Genomic DNA, 16,820 nt, shown 5'->3' on the forward strand with positions numbered 1-16,820 from the left:
TAGCAGAGAACGAAGACAGATGCTGGATGGAAGGAAGACGGTGAAAAGAAGATGAGGAAAGCAGAAACCAGGGACAACAAACTGTAAATAAAATATATATTTTTGTTTTTTGCTTTAGGATAAAGTAGTATTGTAGTTGTGTTAATAAATGTTCATAATAGAACATGTAAACAAGGTAATCTTTTTATTGGACTAATTTTAATACATTTTGACTAACTTTTGGAGAACAAAACCCCCTTCCTCAGGTCAGGATAGGATACTGTAACAGCACCTATACTGTACTGACCCGAGGACGGAGGTTTTGGCCTCTGAAAGCTAAATGTAATAGTCCAATAAAATGGTATTATTTTACTTTCTATATTTGTTTTATTTCTATTGTTAATTTGTAAAGTGGTGATTGGTACTTGTTAGTTTTTTTCAAATTTACATCTGCTGTCTTTATATTTTGCACAGTACTAGGGGACAGTTTCGTTTCTGTGGTGTTGCATTGTATGCAGAGTCTGGCATTGGGGGTTCAGTTTAATTTTTGTCTAAATAGAAAGTTTATGATTACTTATTTTATAGTGGATAGGGTGTATCTGTGTTTGTGAAAAAGACATGGCTTTCAGTTGGCATTGACTTGTGCAGGATCTCCGATCTGTACTATTATGTCTGGTTCGTTTTACAATAGGTGAATTGATGTTCTAGTGATCACTGCAGTGTTTAAGATGCTTTCCTTTTCCTTGTGGACTCGTAGAAATGACTGCTTATGGTATGGTAGAATTGCTCTATAGGTCCTGAGTGTTTTGTATTCTCGGCATGCCTAGTACTGGATTTTTTTTTTTTCGGGGGGGGGGGGGGGGGGGTGTTAAAAATGACCGGCCCCGGGTGTCAACTACCCTAGGTACGCCACTGAAGTAATCCCAGTTTTCACAGGCTTCACTCCTTTTAAAGTAATAATTGAGGAAATATTTAGGGAATTGTGATTCTTAAAACCCCTTTTGGCCAAAGCAGGTTTGGTTTCCTCTCCAATAGTACATTTAAACTGGGGAATCCTCCCACACTAAGCACACAGGCACAAGGAATAATATTGAATCCCAACATTAGATCCCCTTCCTTAACAGTTTGAATGTTGAGAGGTTAACGTACTGCCCTTGATCTACCTGGTAGCATATTACAGATCCTTTTAGTGTCTAAGAGAAATTCATTAGGTGGTCTCATATTTCTAAGAGGAAAAGAGATGACGGTAAAGCCCTTGATACTTTTTTTTTTCTGTCCTACACAAAAACTGACCACCTACATGTCTTCTAGTTGGGATTAAAGATAATTCTGAGTTTGCCCTAGTGCAATTGGTGCTTATCAATGTTGAAGGGAAAGGTAACTCTGGACAGCCTTTAGTTAACAATTTATGGGGCTTACTTCTGTTGAAGTTGCCCATCAAGCCATCAGCTGTTGTGGAACCTTGGTGTTCTAACTCAGATGTTGAAAGCTCCCTTTGAGCCACTGAACTCCTGTGAACTAAAGGTACCTAACTTAGAAAATCTTATTTTTAGTGGTATCACATTAGCACACAAGGAGCCCTAGGCCTTTGATCCAGCATATACTACTACTACTACTTAACATTTCTAGAGCGCTACTAGGGTTATGCAGCGCTGTACAATTTAACAAAGAGAGACAGTCCCTGCTCAAAGAGCTTACAATCTAATAGACAAGTGAACGGTCGGTCCGATAGGGGCAGTCAAATTGGGGCAGTCTGGATTCACTGAACGGTAAGGGTTAGGTGCCGAACGCAGCATTGAAGAGGTGGGCTTTAAGCAAAGACTTGAAGACGGGCAGGGAGGGGGCTTGGCGTAAGGGTTCAGGAAGGTTGTTCCAAGCATTCTCCAGGCAGAATGAGCGGAGCCTGGAGTTGGCGGTGGTGGAGAAGGGTACTGAGAGGAGGGATTTATCCTGTGAACGGAGGTTACGGGCGGGAACATAAGGGGAGATGAGGGTAGAGAGGTAGTGAGGGGCAGCAGACTGAGTGCATTTGCAGGTAAGAAGGAGAAGCTTGAATTGAATGCGGTATCTGATCGGAAGCCAGTGAAGTGACCTGAGGAGAGGGGTGATATGAGTATATCGGTTCTGGCGGAATATGAGACGTGCAGCAGAGTTCTGAACAGACTGAAGGGGGGATAGATGGCTAAGTGGGAGGCCGGTGAGGAGTAAGTTGCAGTAGTCCAGGCGAGAGGTAATGAGAGCGTGGACGAGAGTTCGGGTGGTGTGTTCAGAGAGGAAAGGGCGAATTTTGCTGATGTTAAAGAGGAAGAAGCGACAGGTCTTGGCTATCTGCTGGATATGCGCAGAGAAGGAGAGAGAGGAGTCAAAGATGACTCCGAGGTTGCGGGCAGATGAGACGGGGAGGATGAGGGTGTTATCAACTGAGATAGAGAGTGGAGGAAGAGGAGAAGTGGGTTTTGGTGGAAAGACGATAAGCTCGGTCTTGGACATGTTCAGTTTCAGGTGGCGGTTGGACATCCAGGCAGCAATGTCGGATAAGCAGGCCGATACCTTTGCCTGGGTCTCTGCGGTGATGTCTGGTGTGGAGAGATACAGTTGGGTGTCATCAGCATAGAGATGATACTGGAAACCATGAGATGAGATCAGGGAGCCCAGGGAAGAGGTGTAGATTGAGAAGAGAAGGGGTCCAAGGACCGATCCCTGGGGAACACCAACAGATAAGGGGATGGGGGTGGAGGAAGATCCATGAGAGTGAACTTTGAAGGTGCGGTGGGAGAGATAGGAGGAGAACCAGGAGAGGACAGAGCCCTGGAACCCAAATGAGGACAATGTGGCAAGAAGTAAGTCATGATTGACAGTGTCAAAAGCGGCGGATAGATCCAGGAGGATGAGGATGGAGTAGTGGCCTCTGGATTTGGCAAGGAACAGGTCATTACAGACTTTAGAAAGTGCTGTTTCTGTCGAGTGAAGAGGGCGAAAACCGGATTGAAGCGGATCAAGGATGGCATGAGAGGAGAGAAAATCAAGGCAGCGGCTGTGGACTGCGCGCTCAAGTGTCTTGGAGAGGAAGGGTAGGAGGGAGATGGAGCGGTAGTTGGAGGGACAGGTAGGGTCTAGTGATGGTTTTCTGAGGAGTGGCGTGACTACAGCATGCTTGAAGGTGTCGGGGACAGTTGCAGTGGAGAGAGAGAGGTTGAGGATATGACAGATGGAGGGGGTGATAGTAGGAGAGATGGTGTTAAGTAAGTTGGTGGGGATGGGATCAGAGGAACAAGTGGTGCATTTTGAGGAGGAAAGAAGGCGGGCGGTTTCCTCCTCGGAGATATCAGGAAAGGAGGAGAAGGAGGTCTGGGTTGGTTGGTTGAGGGAGAGGGTTGAAGGGTAAAGAGGAGGAGGTGGCTTGGTAGTGAACTCAAGGTTGATCTTTTGCACCTTGTCGCGGAAGTAGTCAGCCAGTGATTGAGGAGAGAGTGACGGGGGGGTGGGAGCGAAGGGCACTTTGAGGAGGGAGTTAAGGGTGGCGAAGAGACGACGAGGGTTAGAGCTGAGAGAATTAGTCAATTGGGTGTAATAGTCCTGTTTGGCAAGGAATAGTGAGGACTGGAAGGAGGATAGCATGAATTTGTAGTGAAGGAAATCTGAATGGGTGCGAGATTTCCTCCAGAGGCGTTCAGCAGATCGGGCGCAGGAGCGAAGGTAACGGATGCAAGGGGTCAGCCAGGGCTTGGGATTAGTACGCCTTGTGGGACGGGAGGTGGATGGTGCAAGGGTGTCCAGAGCAGAGGAGAGAGTGGCATTGTAAGCGGAGACAGCCTCGTCAACAGACTCGGAGGACATGATGGAGGGGAGGAGATTAGAAATACTAGATGATAAGGTGGGAGGGTCAATAATCTGGAGATTCCTGGAAGTAGTGGTTAATGTTGGGCGGGGCTGAGGGGGAGGGTGAAGAAGTGTGAAGGTGATCAGGTGATGATCAGAGACAGGAAGAGCTGAGGTGTGGAAATTGGAGGGTGAGCCGGAAGAGGAGAGGACGAGGTCAAGGCAATGGCCATCACGGTGAGTAGGGGTGGTGGAACATAGCTGGAGGTTGAAGGAGGATGTTAGAGTGAGGAACTGAGAAGCGTGAGAGTTGGACAGGTCATCAACGTGTATGTTGAAGTCTCAGAGAATGAGGGATGGAGATGAGGGTTCAAGAAAAACAGAAAGCCAGGCATCGAAGTCGGTGAGGAAGGAAGGGAGGGATTTATCAGGGGGGCGGTAAATGACTGCCACTCTGAGTGGCAACGGGTAGAATAGACGGATGGAGTGGACTTCAAAGGATGAGAAGCAGTGAGACTGTGGTAGGAGGAGGGGTTGGAAGCTACAGGAGGGCGAGAGTAGTAACCCGACGCCTCCTCCACGGCCAACTAGGCGGGGAGTATGGGAGAAGAGAGAGCCTCCATGGCATAGAGCCGCAACTGAGGCAGAGTCGTCAGGGGAGAGCCAGGTTTCAGTTAGGGCAAGCAGGTGAAGGGAATGAGAGATGAAGAGATCGTGGGTGAAGGGAAGTTTGTTGCAGACCGAGTGGGCATTCCACAGTGCACATGAGAAGGGGAGGGAAGAGGGGGGGAGGAGGGGAATAGATATGAGATTGGAGACATCCGGAAACGTTTGCATGGATAGGACGAGGACAGGTGTGGGGGACCTGGATTGGGATTGATGTCTCCTGCAGATAGCAGGAGGAGGAGCAAGAGAGAGCGGAGGAGGGTGGGGGAGGTAGGGCGACGAAGACGGGATGCGCTTAGGAGGAATGGGGATGGGTTAATGGCAGGAAGGAAGTGTTGAAGGTTGAGAGCTAGGAAGGAGGAGGGGGACAGGAGAGATGGTGAGGTGGTGAGGGACGGGGGTGAGTAGGGTATTGCAGTAGTGAGCAAGATGGGAGAGGACATGGGTGGGCAGTGAGTTCCAGTGGTAGACAGCGGTAGGGGGAGGGGAAAAAGATTAGGAAGGGACAGGGCAAGGAAGAGAATGTGTAAAGGGGCCATAAGTAGTAACTGAGGTGTTACGGGTATATATGTAGTGACTGAGGTGTTAAGCGATAGATAGAACGGCAGAGCTGGATTAGAGGCTTAAAACTGGAATGGTAGGCAGCAGGCAGGTAGGCACTGCCCAGTAAGAACAAGTCACACCCACTATGTTTGAAAAATGTGGGAGGAAAGGAGGTGAAGAGCCTGAACACAGAGACAGAGCAGTTATCTGCAGGCAGATTAGGTTGCTTGGGAGGGTATATACAAAGTTAATCAACAATATGGTATTCCTACTATATTGATACATCTAAAGTGGCTTCTGATGGTAGTGTTGGGGTTGACCTTAATCATCCACTACTGTTTTCTCCTACGTTTTATGCTCATAGTAGTGAACTTGTTACATGGCTGCTTAGACTTCTGTGGATGAACATACACTAACAAATTGGCTAGCAGACCACACATATCCCTCACTTATGCCCAAGCAGGCCTGACCTTACTGAGGTTATTTCAAAGCTTATAATTTCCGAGTTAAGGCTGCGTCTGAAACCCACATAAGATCAACCTCTTTGAAGAAGAGTTGCAATATGGTCTGAGGTCCATACATTCACATCTGTTTGTTTGAAGAGAAATTCTTGATACCACAGTAGGTTTGCTCTGTCTGTTCTCAAGAATCTTGAGGTCTAGAATCCAGGCCCCAATTTCTTCAATTTTCAGTTTTCCTTTTCAAAAATAAAAGGCAAAAACTAAAATGTCTTTTTGCCTTGAAAAACAGCTTGGTGTCTGCCCATTGGCAGTACCTTTCGCTTTTTTTAACACTTCTTGTTGAAGGCAACCTTGTGGCTAGGGAATCCCATGTGTAATCTTGCTGGTTCTTGGAGAAAAAAAATTATTTTCTGTAGGAGGTGTTCTCTGTGGACAGCAAGATTCAAGTCTTCACCCACCCACTCACTTCCCCTAGTAGTTGTCTTCTAAATAAGCTGTTTAGGAACTGAAGAGGTCCAGCAACCAGCAGCAGCACACATGGTCAGTGTAGCCGGCAGGGGCCAGCTGAAGAGTCCTCTCCAGAGGCACTCCCTCCCCCCCCCCCCCCCCCCAAAAAAAAAAAAAGTTTCAAATCTGGGACAGTTGATGACGCACTTCCAGCCACCAACACTGATGCTTCCACACATGCTTAATTCATGCATCTGTATTGTGTGCAGCTCTGGTCACCTTATCTTAAAAAAAGATATAGCAGAATTTAAAAAAAAGGTTCAAAGAAGGGCAACCAAAATGATTAAGGGATGGAACACCTCTCTTATGAGGAAAAGCTTAAGAGGTTAGGACTCTTCAGCTTGGAAAAGAGACGGCTGAGGGGGGATATGATAAAGGTCTACAAAATACTTATTGGTATAGAACGAGTAAACATTTATTTATTTATTTTTACTTTTTTCAAAAAGAACAAAACCTAGAGGACATAAGGAAGTTACATGGTACTATTTTCAAACCGTACAGGAGGAAATAATTTTTTACTCAACAAATTAAGCTCTGGAATTCGTTGCCAGAGGATGTGTATCTATCTGGGTTTTAAAAAGGTTTGGACAAGTCCCAGGAGGAAAAATGCATAGCTACTGCTGGTCTCTGGGATCAGTAGCATGAATCTTGCTACTGTTTGGGATTCTGTCAGGTACTTGTGACCTGAATTGGCCACTGCTGGAAGCAGGATACTGGGCTAGATGGGCCCCATTGGTCTGACCCAATATGGCTGTTCTTATGTTCTAATATACGCTACTAGTGCGGGAAGTGTTGAACATGAATGGTGGACTCTCAAACAGCTTCCAGAAGTTCCCAAGCTGTAGAAACCTCTTTAGGTGCTGGATGATGTCACTTATGAGAAATTGAATCCTCCTCTCCAAGAACTGAACTGTATAGGCAAATAACTTGGTTTATTCTGCTTCTTCTTTTGTAACTTGTGTGCTCTCAGATGAATAGTATTTTGCAGAAACTTCTTCATAGGAGACCAGATTATTTTATGTGCCTTTCCACAAAGTCAGTATGAGCCAGGAATCGAACCTCTGTCTCCTATCTGAGCAGCATAGTTATAAGTTCACAGTGGTAAATCACATCTCTTATAAAAAAAACTAGTAAAAAAAGGCCCGTTTCTGACAAATGAAACGGGCGCTAGCAAGGTTTTCCTTGGAGTGTGTATGTTTGAGAGTGTGTGTGTGAGATTGACTGTGTGAGAGAGAGGGAATGAGAATCAGAGTGTGTGCCAGGGGCCCATCACTCCCTCCTAGTTCCAGGGTCGTCCCCCCTCCCAATCCCAGGGTCCAATCCGAGTTTCAGGGTCCCTCCGTCCCTCAGAGTTTCAGAGTCCCCACCCTCCCAGTTCCAGGGCCACCTTCCCTCCCAGTTGAAACAGCTGTAGATTTGTTTCTGATGGAGCAACAATTTAAAAACGACAATGTGGAGCAGCAGCTGCTAGGTTTAGAGTGTATGGCAATGACTGCAGCCTGGCTAAGTAGAGGCAAGCTCCTAAGAGTCTGGGAGGAGTTAATTGTTTTAGTTGCAAGGAGCTCTGGACCCCAGCTGACCTTGTTAATCACCCAGGGCAACCACTCCAGGTGCCTGAGAAAACAATTATCTCCCTCAGCTTGTTTTAGTACTCTCTTTTCCTTTGTGTACTTGCTAAACCGGATATCTATGCCACCTCAAGTTTCCGGCTGGAGGCTTCAATTAGAATGTTGGAGGTTCCTTTTATATATAGAGATATATTTTGGAAAGATGTAACCTGGTGAAGGGATATCAGCAATTATGTAGATTATGCACCATGTACTACTACTTAACATTTCTAAAACGCTACTAGGGTTACGCAGCGCTGTACAGTACTCTGAGATGGTACTAAATGTGCAGATACCTCAAATGTATTAAGTGTTCTCTTGCACTGGTACTGTTCTTGATTTTAGCACTCTATGGGAGCTTGTTACACACATCCACTTTCCTACCTGTGAGGAAATAATTTATTGTCCAAACCTTTTTGAAACCCAGATACACTGACTGCTGATATCACTTCCTCTGGCTGTGAATTCCAGAGCTTTAACAATTTGTTGAGTAAAAAAAATATTTCCTCCTTTTCATTTTGAAAATAGTAGAAAAGAAGCTTAGAACAAAAGTTCATAGTATGAGGCTGAAAGAAGATATGTGGGAGCAACATAAAAGAAATAATTTCCTCACAGGTAGGATAGTGGATGTGTGAAGCAGGCTGCCAAAGAGTGCTAAAATCATGAACAGTACCAAGAGAAAATGGGATAGGTACAGAGGATCATTTAATTGCAGGATCTGAAGCAGTTTGCAATATTAGAGGAAGAAAGGAAAACAGACAAGCTAGATGGGTGTTGGCAGGTGTTGTACTGTCGTGGTCTGTTTCTGTGTGTGCTACCTGTCAGCAACAACTGAGTGGTAAGAACATTTGAACAAAATTGATTCCTAGAGCAAGGATTCTCAGTGAGGGCTCAAAAACAGGCTGTGTCATAGGATGTATTGTGCACACATGGTTTAACAACAAGGCTAATTTTCACAGCTTGCTTATTATGAAAACCAGCTCTGTTGGTGCATCTTTAAGGGCCAATACTGAGAACCCTGGAATTAGAGGTCTGGATCTCTTAAACGCAGGAACGATGGCAAGTAAGGGCTGTAAATCCATCCAGTCTGCTCATTCTTGATGTAGTACTGCAGAACCTGCTTGATCTACTGTGCTTTATCAGTACTTTCTTGAATTCTGCCTCTGGGTTGTTGTTCCATCACTTCATTAAAACACATCTCAACATAACTAGACACATACACTGCACTCTCCAAAGCTCTAGTAAGTGTTTGCTGTAGAATTTGGCACATAGAGAAGTGAATTCAAAGGACGATGGATGTAATGAAATTTTGGTAAGAATTGTCTACAGGCTGTGCTCATAGAGGTATGCACTATTCCTGTTTAACCACCTGTTATTTGCTGTGTAATTGCAGTCTGGGGAGACGGCTCTGCATGTGGCCGCTCGCTATGGTCATGTAGACGTGGTCCAGTACCTCTGTAGCATCGGCTCCCAGCCAGATCTTCAAGATAAGGCAAGTGTTGCTTTATACCTTGCACAGGGACCATCGGGTACTAGTATCTCCAGTAGTTGTGGGACGACTGGCCATTCAAGTATTATATATAAGGTACCCCATTGTGGCTTCCCCTGATGGCTTTTAATAGATAATGTGTGAACCTTGTGTAACATGCTTAGTTTTGTACACTGATTTCAAACTGGTTACAAACATGAAAACCAAAGTATCTTTGGGATTTTCTCTTTATATATATATATATATATAACCATGCCACAAGAGTAGGACTCTTTAAATTTGAAAATGTGAAAATAGTAAGGTTCGCGATTATGATGGATAATGTATTTCACTCTGAAGGCTAGAGCTATTAATGTACATTACTGCATTAGTATGGTTAACCTGGAATTATTATTTTTTTTAACTCTTCAGGTCTTTTTATATGCAGTACAGTTTAATAGTACACATTGGCGAATATTAGTAACTAGCCCCAAAATTGTATGTTGACATTTTACAAAGAGGTACTTTATCTTCAAAACATTTTTTAATATACCTAGTGAATGCTACTTGTTAATGTTTTCATGTGTGGTAGGTTTTGCATCCAAAATGGGTGGAGCCTGGTAGAGTGTCATTTTAATTAAAACTTGCATCAGATAAAGATATCCATCAATGTGAGGCTTCCATCACTTGGTTAATAATGACCTTTCTTTCCATATCAACATATCTCATTCATCTCCATGAAGAATTAAAAATAAATAAATCTAACACTGTGTGAAACATACCATTGGGCAAGTGATCAGAGCTCATAACTTCCCAAGTTATGTACATAGTCCACCACTGTCTTAATACCACAGTACGTGGGACTGTTAAATTATTTTAGTGGGTGGTTATATGGCACAAAGAAATAATTTAAAATACATCATATTGTAGGTAAGGATCCCTTCTGTCTTGTCAAAAAGTTTGGTAAATGGAAAGCTGTAAGTGCAGTCCTTTCTGCTACTCTCCGCTTCTCAATATTTCATTTAGGGCTTGATTTTACGAAAAGCTACTACCCGTGTTGCCACATACTAAAATGCATTAACTTGTTTTATCTTGAGTCCCATTGTACGCAGTGGGGACCTATTAATAATCGAACACATTAGCTCCGTTAGTATGCTCTAGCACATTAACACACCTTAGTAAGTGTAGTCCGTAATTATCCAAGGTCCTTTTTCTCTGTGCACCTTCTCTTCAGTAAGGAAACCCAGTATTACAACTTCAGATGTCATATTTACCCTTGCTAAGCTTATCTAGCCATCAGTAGTATCATCTCGGGTGTGAAACCTCTTGTCTCTCATCTAGTGCTCTCAACCCCTGCCCCCCGACCCACTTCATGACTTTTTTTTCCCCAGTCCAGCAGTGGTGGTGTCATATTCAGATTAGCTGCCTGTCCCTACATTGACTGGGAAGTTTGATTTGTGGAACTTACAAGTTTGACAAGGTGTCACTAGTGGTAACCTTAAAGCTCAGAATTTCTACTATCCTAAGCTGATAACACCTAAACTGATCTCTCACACTGAGCCTCTGCATATTTTCTTTGCCTTTTCTAAAGTATGCTATTAAATTTTCAGATTTTACAGTATTAGGCATGTTGTGCACCAGCCTATCCCTTCCAAAAAGTCTGCAGGGAGCAGGAGGGGAGGAAGTAAGCCTGGAGCAGAAGCAGAACACAAATCACTCTGCTCCCTAATTCAATTCCTCTTTGCTGTTGCACCCTGACCCCTCCCCCTAGCTCCACAGTTCCACTTCCTTTGTCTACAAATTAAGCCTGCTATGCTACTGTTTATTTCTCTATCACTACTAGATTTATGCAGCAACATTACATGTGCCTAAGAACAGTGCATGCTCTGTGGAGTTTACAATATTTTCAAGATAGGACAAATAAGAGAATTTATATGTAATTGGGTTAGAACGTTGGTATGAACAAGAGAATAAGTGGTTGCAATCAAAAGTAGCCTTTAAAAAGTGTAGCTTTTAGGTTGTATAGAGCCAAAGAGGGAGCATGACAACACCAACTTAGGAAGTTTATTCCAGGCGCACAACACATGAAGTGAAACAAAATGGAGCTTGGAGTTATCAGAAGAGGAGAAAGACATAGATAAGTGACTTAGCTGGACAAGCAGAAGTTCTCAAGCGAGGGTATAGGGAGAGGTAATCAATAAGGAGCTGCAGAATGTGTGTAGAAATGAAATTTGTAAAATGGTTATGGCGACATCTTTTTATTGGAGTAAATCCAAAACTAGTTCTAGTGCACTCCCACCTCCTGACCCTTTTCGTTTTACATATACAGGTGGATAATAACAATCATGCTAAACTTCAACTATGAAATAGGTTTATAACTTGCAATACGACTTTTGGAGGTTGGGCATTTCGTATGGCTAATGACCAGACATGAGCTCGTGGTTCCATTTAAAACGATTTCCTTTTGATAAGGTCCAAGCGTTGGCCTAGAAGTTGGCTTAAATTCGGCCACTCACAAGAAAAAAAAATGAATACTCTGGTGAACCCGTATTAGCAGTTCTGCATTGCCCAATATTCTTTTCAGAGGTTTCTTCCTCTAAATTGTTCCTCTAATTTTTTTTTTTTAAACCATGTAGGAAAGAAGAAACACCTCTGCACTGTGCTGCCTGGCATGGCTACTATTTTGTTGCAAAAGTACTTTGGTGAGGCAGACCTGTAACGTGAATATAAGAACCGAGAAGGAGAGACTCCCCTTCTGACGCCTCGGCTAGAGGTGACCACTGACATTGTGGATGCTTGGCCAGGCACGGAGCAGACCTCGATGCTGCAGACAAGGTGAGATATGGGTGACTGGTTCCCACTTAGGATCGTGTGTAGGTGTTTCAGAGCCAGCTTGTGTCTAAATTGCTTTCCTTGAAATATTTTATTGAAGGCTTGAAGCGATCATTTTTCTTCTTTTAATGTAGGCAGTAAAAACTTTTTTGCCTTCTTTTTTTTCCCTTCTAACGAAATTTCTATGGAAACTTTAAGCTCATAGCATAGAAGATGACTGTAGAATTTTTTTATTTTTAGAAGATTACTGTTAATGATCCCTATAATCACTTCATGTAGTAGGAGGTTGTGAGTTCAGAAATGACATCTATTTTAAAATCCTCCTTCATGTATTTTTTAATGGAGTACTGCAGTACTGGAAGCTTGTCTTCTGATGATGCTGTTACAAATCAGGTTCCTAATATCACAGTACTTTTGTAAGTACTATATAGAAATAAAACAAAAAATAGAAAAGAAAATATGATACCTTTTTTATTGGACTAACTTATACATTTTTTTTTATTAGCATTTGAAGGTAACCCTTCTTCAGATCAGAAAAAAGCAAATGTTTGATAAATAACAGTGTATATATAAGGGAAAACACCAAAGCATTCCAACAGGAAGAGGGTGTGGCGTGGGTAAGGTGAGAAACAGGGGGAACTAGGTGGATGAGAGACAGGGAGAAATGCATGGTAGATAAGAGGGTGACAAAGCAGTAGAATTTTATGGTTTATAATGAACTAGAAAACCTAGATCTTTAAGTCCTGTCTGGTGGGTGTCAAAGTATTTCATCATTTTGACTTCAAAGGTCTTGCGTTCCTGGATTGTCTTAAAGTTTCCTTTTAGTATTCTTACCATAAATATTTGATAGTGTTCGGTTTTGTAAAGTGCTGTCCCACAGAGGTGACATCCTGGTTGGCACTGGCATTTTTCATACGATGTCGATGTAAATTTTTAATCTCATCTTTAGCATCTGGCTTGTTTCTCCAATAGCACCCTTCTTCACACCTTTTTTCATTGAATGATATATACCACATTTGAAGATGAGCATAAGTTTCTGCCAGGTACTTGTGACCTGGCTTGGCCACTGTTCGAAACAAGACATTGGGCTAGATCGACCATTGGTGTGACCCAGTATGGCTACTCTTATGTTCTTATGTATTACATAAAACCATATCTCTTTTTATATATATCTTAACATACTGCCAAATTTATTGCAGCCTACAATAAGTTGTTCTATATAGGTGTCTACAGCACAGTCTAGTGTTGTGGGTTACTATTTAAACTACAGTAATTTGTGGGCCCTGGCTTGTGAGTGCTTGCTGCAGCCGTCAACTGAAAAATAGAGCCTTAACCTAAGTTTATATAGGAAGTTATATAGTTAATCTACTTCAGACATTATCACAAAAACTCACAGCAGGGTGTAGTTACTGACCTGTAGTGGTAAGCAGGGCTGTGGAGTCCTGAGTCAGAAGCAATTTTGGGTGGCGTCTCTGTAAAAATGTATGACTCTAGCTTCTAAAAAATACTTATTTTATACTGTATGAATATATATGTTGTATGTATATATTATGTGTATATTATATATATATATTATATATATATATATATATTATATATATATATATATATATATATATATCTGGATCTAAAGTTGTATTTACCAGTACTTTAGATCCAGAACAAAAAATTTAAGCCTAATATCAGTTGGAGTTGGAGCCTGAGTCAGGGTCGGACAGTTAGAAAAATAGGAGTCCGAGGTCAAGGGTTTGGTGTACTGATTCCACAGCCCTGGTGGTGAGTCTAGCTGAGCCGTAATGGCTAGAACATGATGTCCTCATACTTGTCACCATAAAACTTCTGAGAGCCCCAACTCTACTGGGGCTACACTGAGGCTTTGCCTACCCCTCATCTGTACTTATCACCAGCTGCCTGATTTCAATAAAAACAGCTTATAATGTTATAACTGTATTGGTATCCATAACTATTAAAGTGTAATATGTGGACTGAAAGAATATGAGGCTGCGTATCCCACCTTAAATCGGGGTGCTTGATGTATGGTGTGTTGAAAAGGAAAAATGTCCAGATTTGTGATCATGCCATTTTAAGCTGTCTCAGTATTTTAGCTTATCTTGTTTAGTCTGAGACCTCTAGTCTCAGGTTCTAGAGCAAATTTGAAAATGTGTTTGGAAGAATCTGTAAGTAAATAAGAATTAAAATTATCTGAATTTTTAGGCTCTCAGGTCATCCTGGTGGCATATCCGATAAAATGTTTCTTAGCGGGATCATTAGATGTCTGCTACCTCCCTCGTAATGATGACCTTTTGTAAATTTGGAAGTAAAATTTTCATCCTAGATTTACCCCTATTAAAGGTGGGTGTTGGATTTTTATTTTGTCTTAGTTCAACGTGACAGTTTGTATATTCCCTGTGATGAAAGCTGCTATCCAGCCTTTGATTGGGGTAATGTTAACCTGCTGTGCAGACAGTCTGTAAAAGGTAACCAGCTCCCAGCCCTTTGACATGTAATAACATCAGTCCTCAAGGTAGATGCCGCTGCAGGAAAATTTTAGCTCACGTTTATTTAAATGTATCAGTTCTGTGAAACAGTCTGTTCATACTTGTAAACAGTCTGCCATAAGCTGTGTGTGTTCTGTTCAACTGTAAGTATGTTGCCCCTTGTTTTGAACCTTATGAATAGATTGTGCACATATTTTTTTTGTTTTGTTTTGTTTGGTTGATGTGTGTTTCCCACCAATTTCATAGACTTGTTAAGTTTGTAAGCAAATTGGGCCTGCAAGGAAGAGCTTGCTTTTCCAAGAACTAGAGACCACACTGCTGTATGTGGTCTGTTACATGCACACAATGGCATGAAGAGACACATCCAGATGTAACTGCTGACCGGCTCTCGTGTGCTTTTTCAGGATGGTCACATAGCCCTGCATCTTGCAGTGAGAAGATGCCAGATGGGAGGTAGTTAAAGTTCTCCTCAGTCAGGGGTGCTTTGTAGATTTCCCAAGACCGGCATGGTAACACGCCCATGCATGTCGCCTGCAAAGACCGGGAACATTCCTATTGTAATGGCGCTCTGCGAAGCACACTGTAATTTGGATGTTTCTAACAAGGTGAGCCAAAAATAACTAAAGCTATTACTGATATTGAATAATTAAGCATCTTAAATACTAATTTGGCTACATTGAGCTTCCTCTCTCCCCCTTGTACCTTGTTTTGAATGATAGAGAGCACTGGTCTTTTTTTTTCCCCTCTTCTTTCCCACCTTCCCCACTCCCACCAACTTTTAACTAATAAGGTTAATTTACTTAATAGTAAAATTGTTGAAGAGCCATAGGAAGTAGCGAAATTGAATTATTTGCTTCAGTAGAAGTTTGTATTACTCTTGTCAAAAAAAATGTGTGATTGCCTTTGTTTGTGTTATGTTGTTCTTTAGCCCATGAACAGAATTTTAGCAGGATGTACCAAGTCTAAGGTTGCCAACTGGATCCAGATTCGCAGGACAAGGTTGATCCAGTCCTGGGGTTACCCCAATGCATGCTGGGACTTGTAGTCTTGCTTTTCTTAGGGAATGCATTGGGAACATCAGAACTACAAGTCCCTGTATGCTACAGGGTAAACCCAGGACTGAATGAACCCTACCCTTCAAACCTGGATCCAGTTGGCGCCTTAACCAAGCCAGTGGCATATTGTTGTCGAAACACTGTTTTGTTCCCATGTACTTTTCTGTTGTGTTAAATGTAAAGATGGAGATGTTCCGTGTTGTCCAAGTTTCAGGGCATCTCTCCTCAGTGAAATCACCCATTAAAGATCTTCCACCAACTTTGAGTTTTCTGGTTTCCAAGAGTAAGGTTATCCTTAGCTAGGAAATTATACTTATATGGCTTATTGAATCTGTTTGTCTTTAGAACAAGAAAGTTGTTTAACTGTAACAGAGTTCTTTAATACAGAAGGTCTTCAGCTATAAAGCTTTTCCACATACTTCCCTCGCCTACCCTCAAAAAATCCCCATTTACAGCCTCCTTAATAGACCTGAAGACAGCTGTGGGACTGCAATAGTGCAGAAAAGAGTAGTTCCTTAGCGTCCGCAGCAGTTGAATCCAGAGACTTGTGGAGATACAAGACACAGTTAAATTCGGTGGTGCTGTCTGAAATGGAATACTCCTTGGCCAGCCATATTCTCTATCTTATCTCCTGCAGGCAGTGGATGGTTCTCCACAGGCTCCTGGCTTCATCTTACTGCAGCTCTGTTCTAGTTTCTAGTTCAGTGGAGCTTGGGGTGTTCTGGCTATTTGGTGCCAGCTTTAGGGGGTACACCTGGTGATGCCAAGTCCCTCCCCCACCCCTGACCCCCTCTCTATAGCATTTTCCATTTTTTTTCTCCTCTCTTCCTCACAGAATTGAAAAAAAAATTTTTTCAGTTCGTAGTGGGCTATAGCACTTTCAGAGTGGCTGGTGGGGCTGTTTGATGAGAATGAGGTCTGTACCTGGGTTCCTACTGCATTTCTTGAAGGTGAGAGCTCCAGCCTTTCATTTCTTGCAGTGGGTGAGTGGCCTTTAAATTTCTTTTTCTTTGAGCTTACTTGCAGTTACAGCATTCTTTTCCCTACATGGCTGCTGAGGTAGTAATGTTCAGCTCCCGCTGTGTTAAGTGGAGAGCAGCATCTGGGATTTGTTTGGGGCCGGAGGACAATGACAGCGAACTTGACATGGTTTTCCCATGCAAAGAGATGTGGGCCATCTTCCCCTCAGCCAGCCACAGTGTTGGTGCCCATTTTGAATTCCCACGGTTGCTCCTTCTGTACTCCCGATTGCAAGTTCAGATTCTTTGCCTTCCTCAGCCTCTGGAGGTGAGTGGGGAGGGGGCTTTACAAAACATTTCTCTTGCAGGGGAGGGCAGGAGAGCCATTTTTCCTTGGAGTTTATTGTTAATTGGGTCTATTTACTT

General features: G+C 42.8%; 1 protein-coding gene across 1 annotated transcript in view; it reads left to right on the plus strand.

The window, feature by feature from the left end:
- DAPK1 (death associated protein kinase 1) overlaps positions 1 to 16,820 on the plus strand; it is a 314,806-nt gene that overhangs the window by 240,664 nt on the left and 57,322 nt on the right. Inside the window, 8 exon segments of the mRNA XM_030193688.1 lie at positions 8,976 to 9,078; positions 11,692 to 11,753; positions 11,755 to 11,809; positions 11,812 to 11,885; positions 14,785 to 14,829; positions 14,831 to 14,875; positions 14,877 to 14,921; positions 14,923 to 14,985. Coding sequence (XP_030049548.1) covers positions 8,976 to 9,078; positions 11,692 to 11,753; positions 11,755 to 11,809; positions 11,812 to 11,885; positions 14,785 to 14,829; positions 14,831 to 14,875; positions 14,877 to 14,921; positions 14,923 to 14,985 — 492 coding nt within the window.

This window comes from Microcaecilia unicolor, chromosome 2, assembly GCF_901765095.1.
Source record: "Microcaecilia unicolor chromosome 2, aMicUni1.1, whole genome shotgun sequence".
Classification (NCBI taxonomy): Eukaryota; Metazoa; Chordata; class Amphibia; order Gymnophiona; family Siphonopidae; genus Microcaecilia; species Microcaecilia unicolor.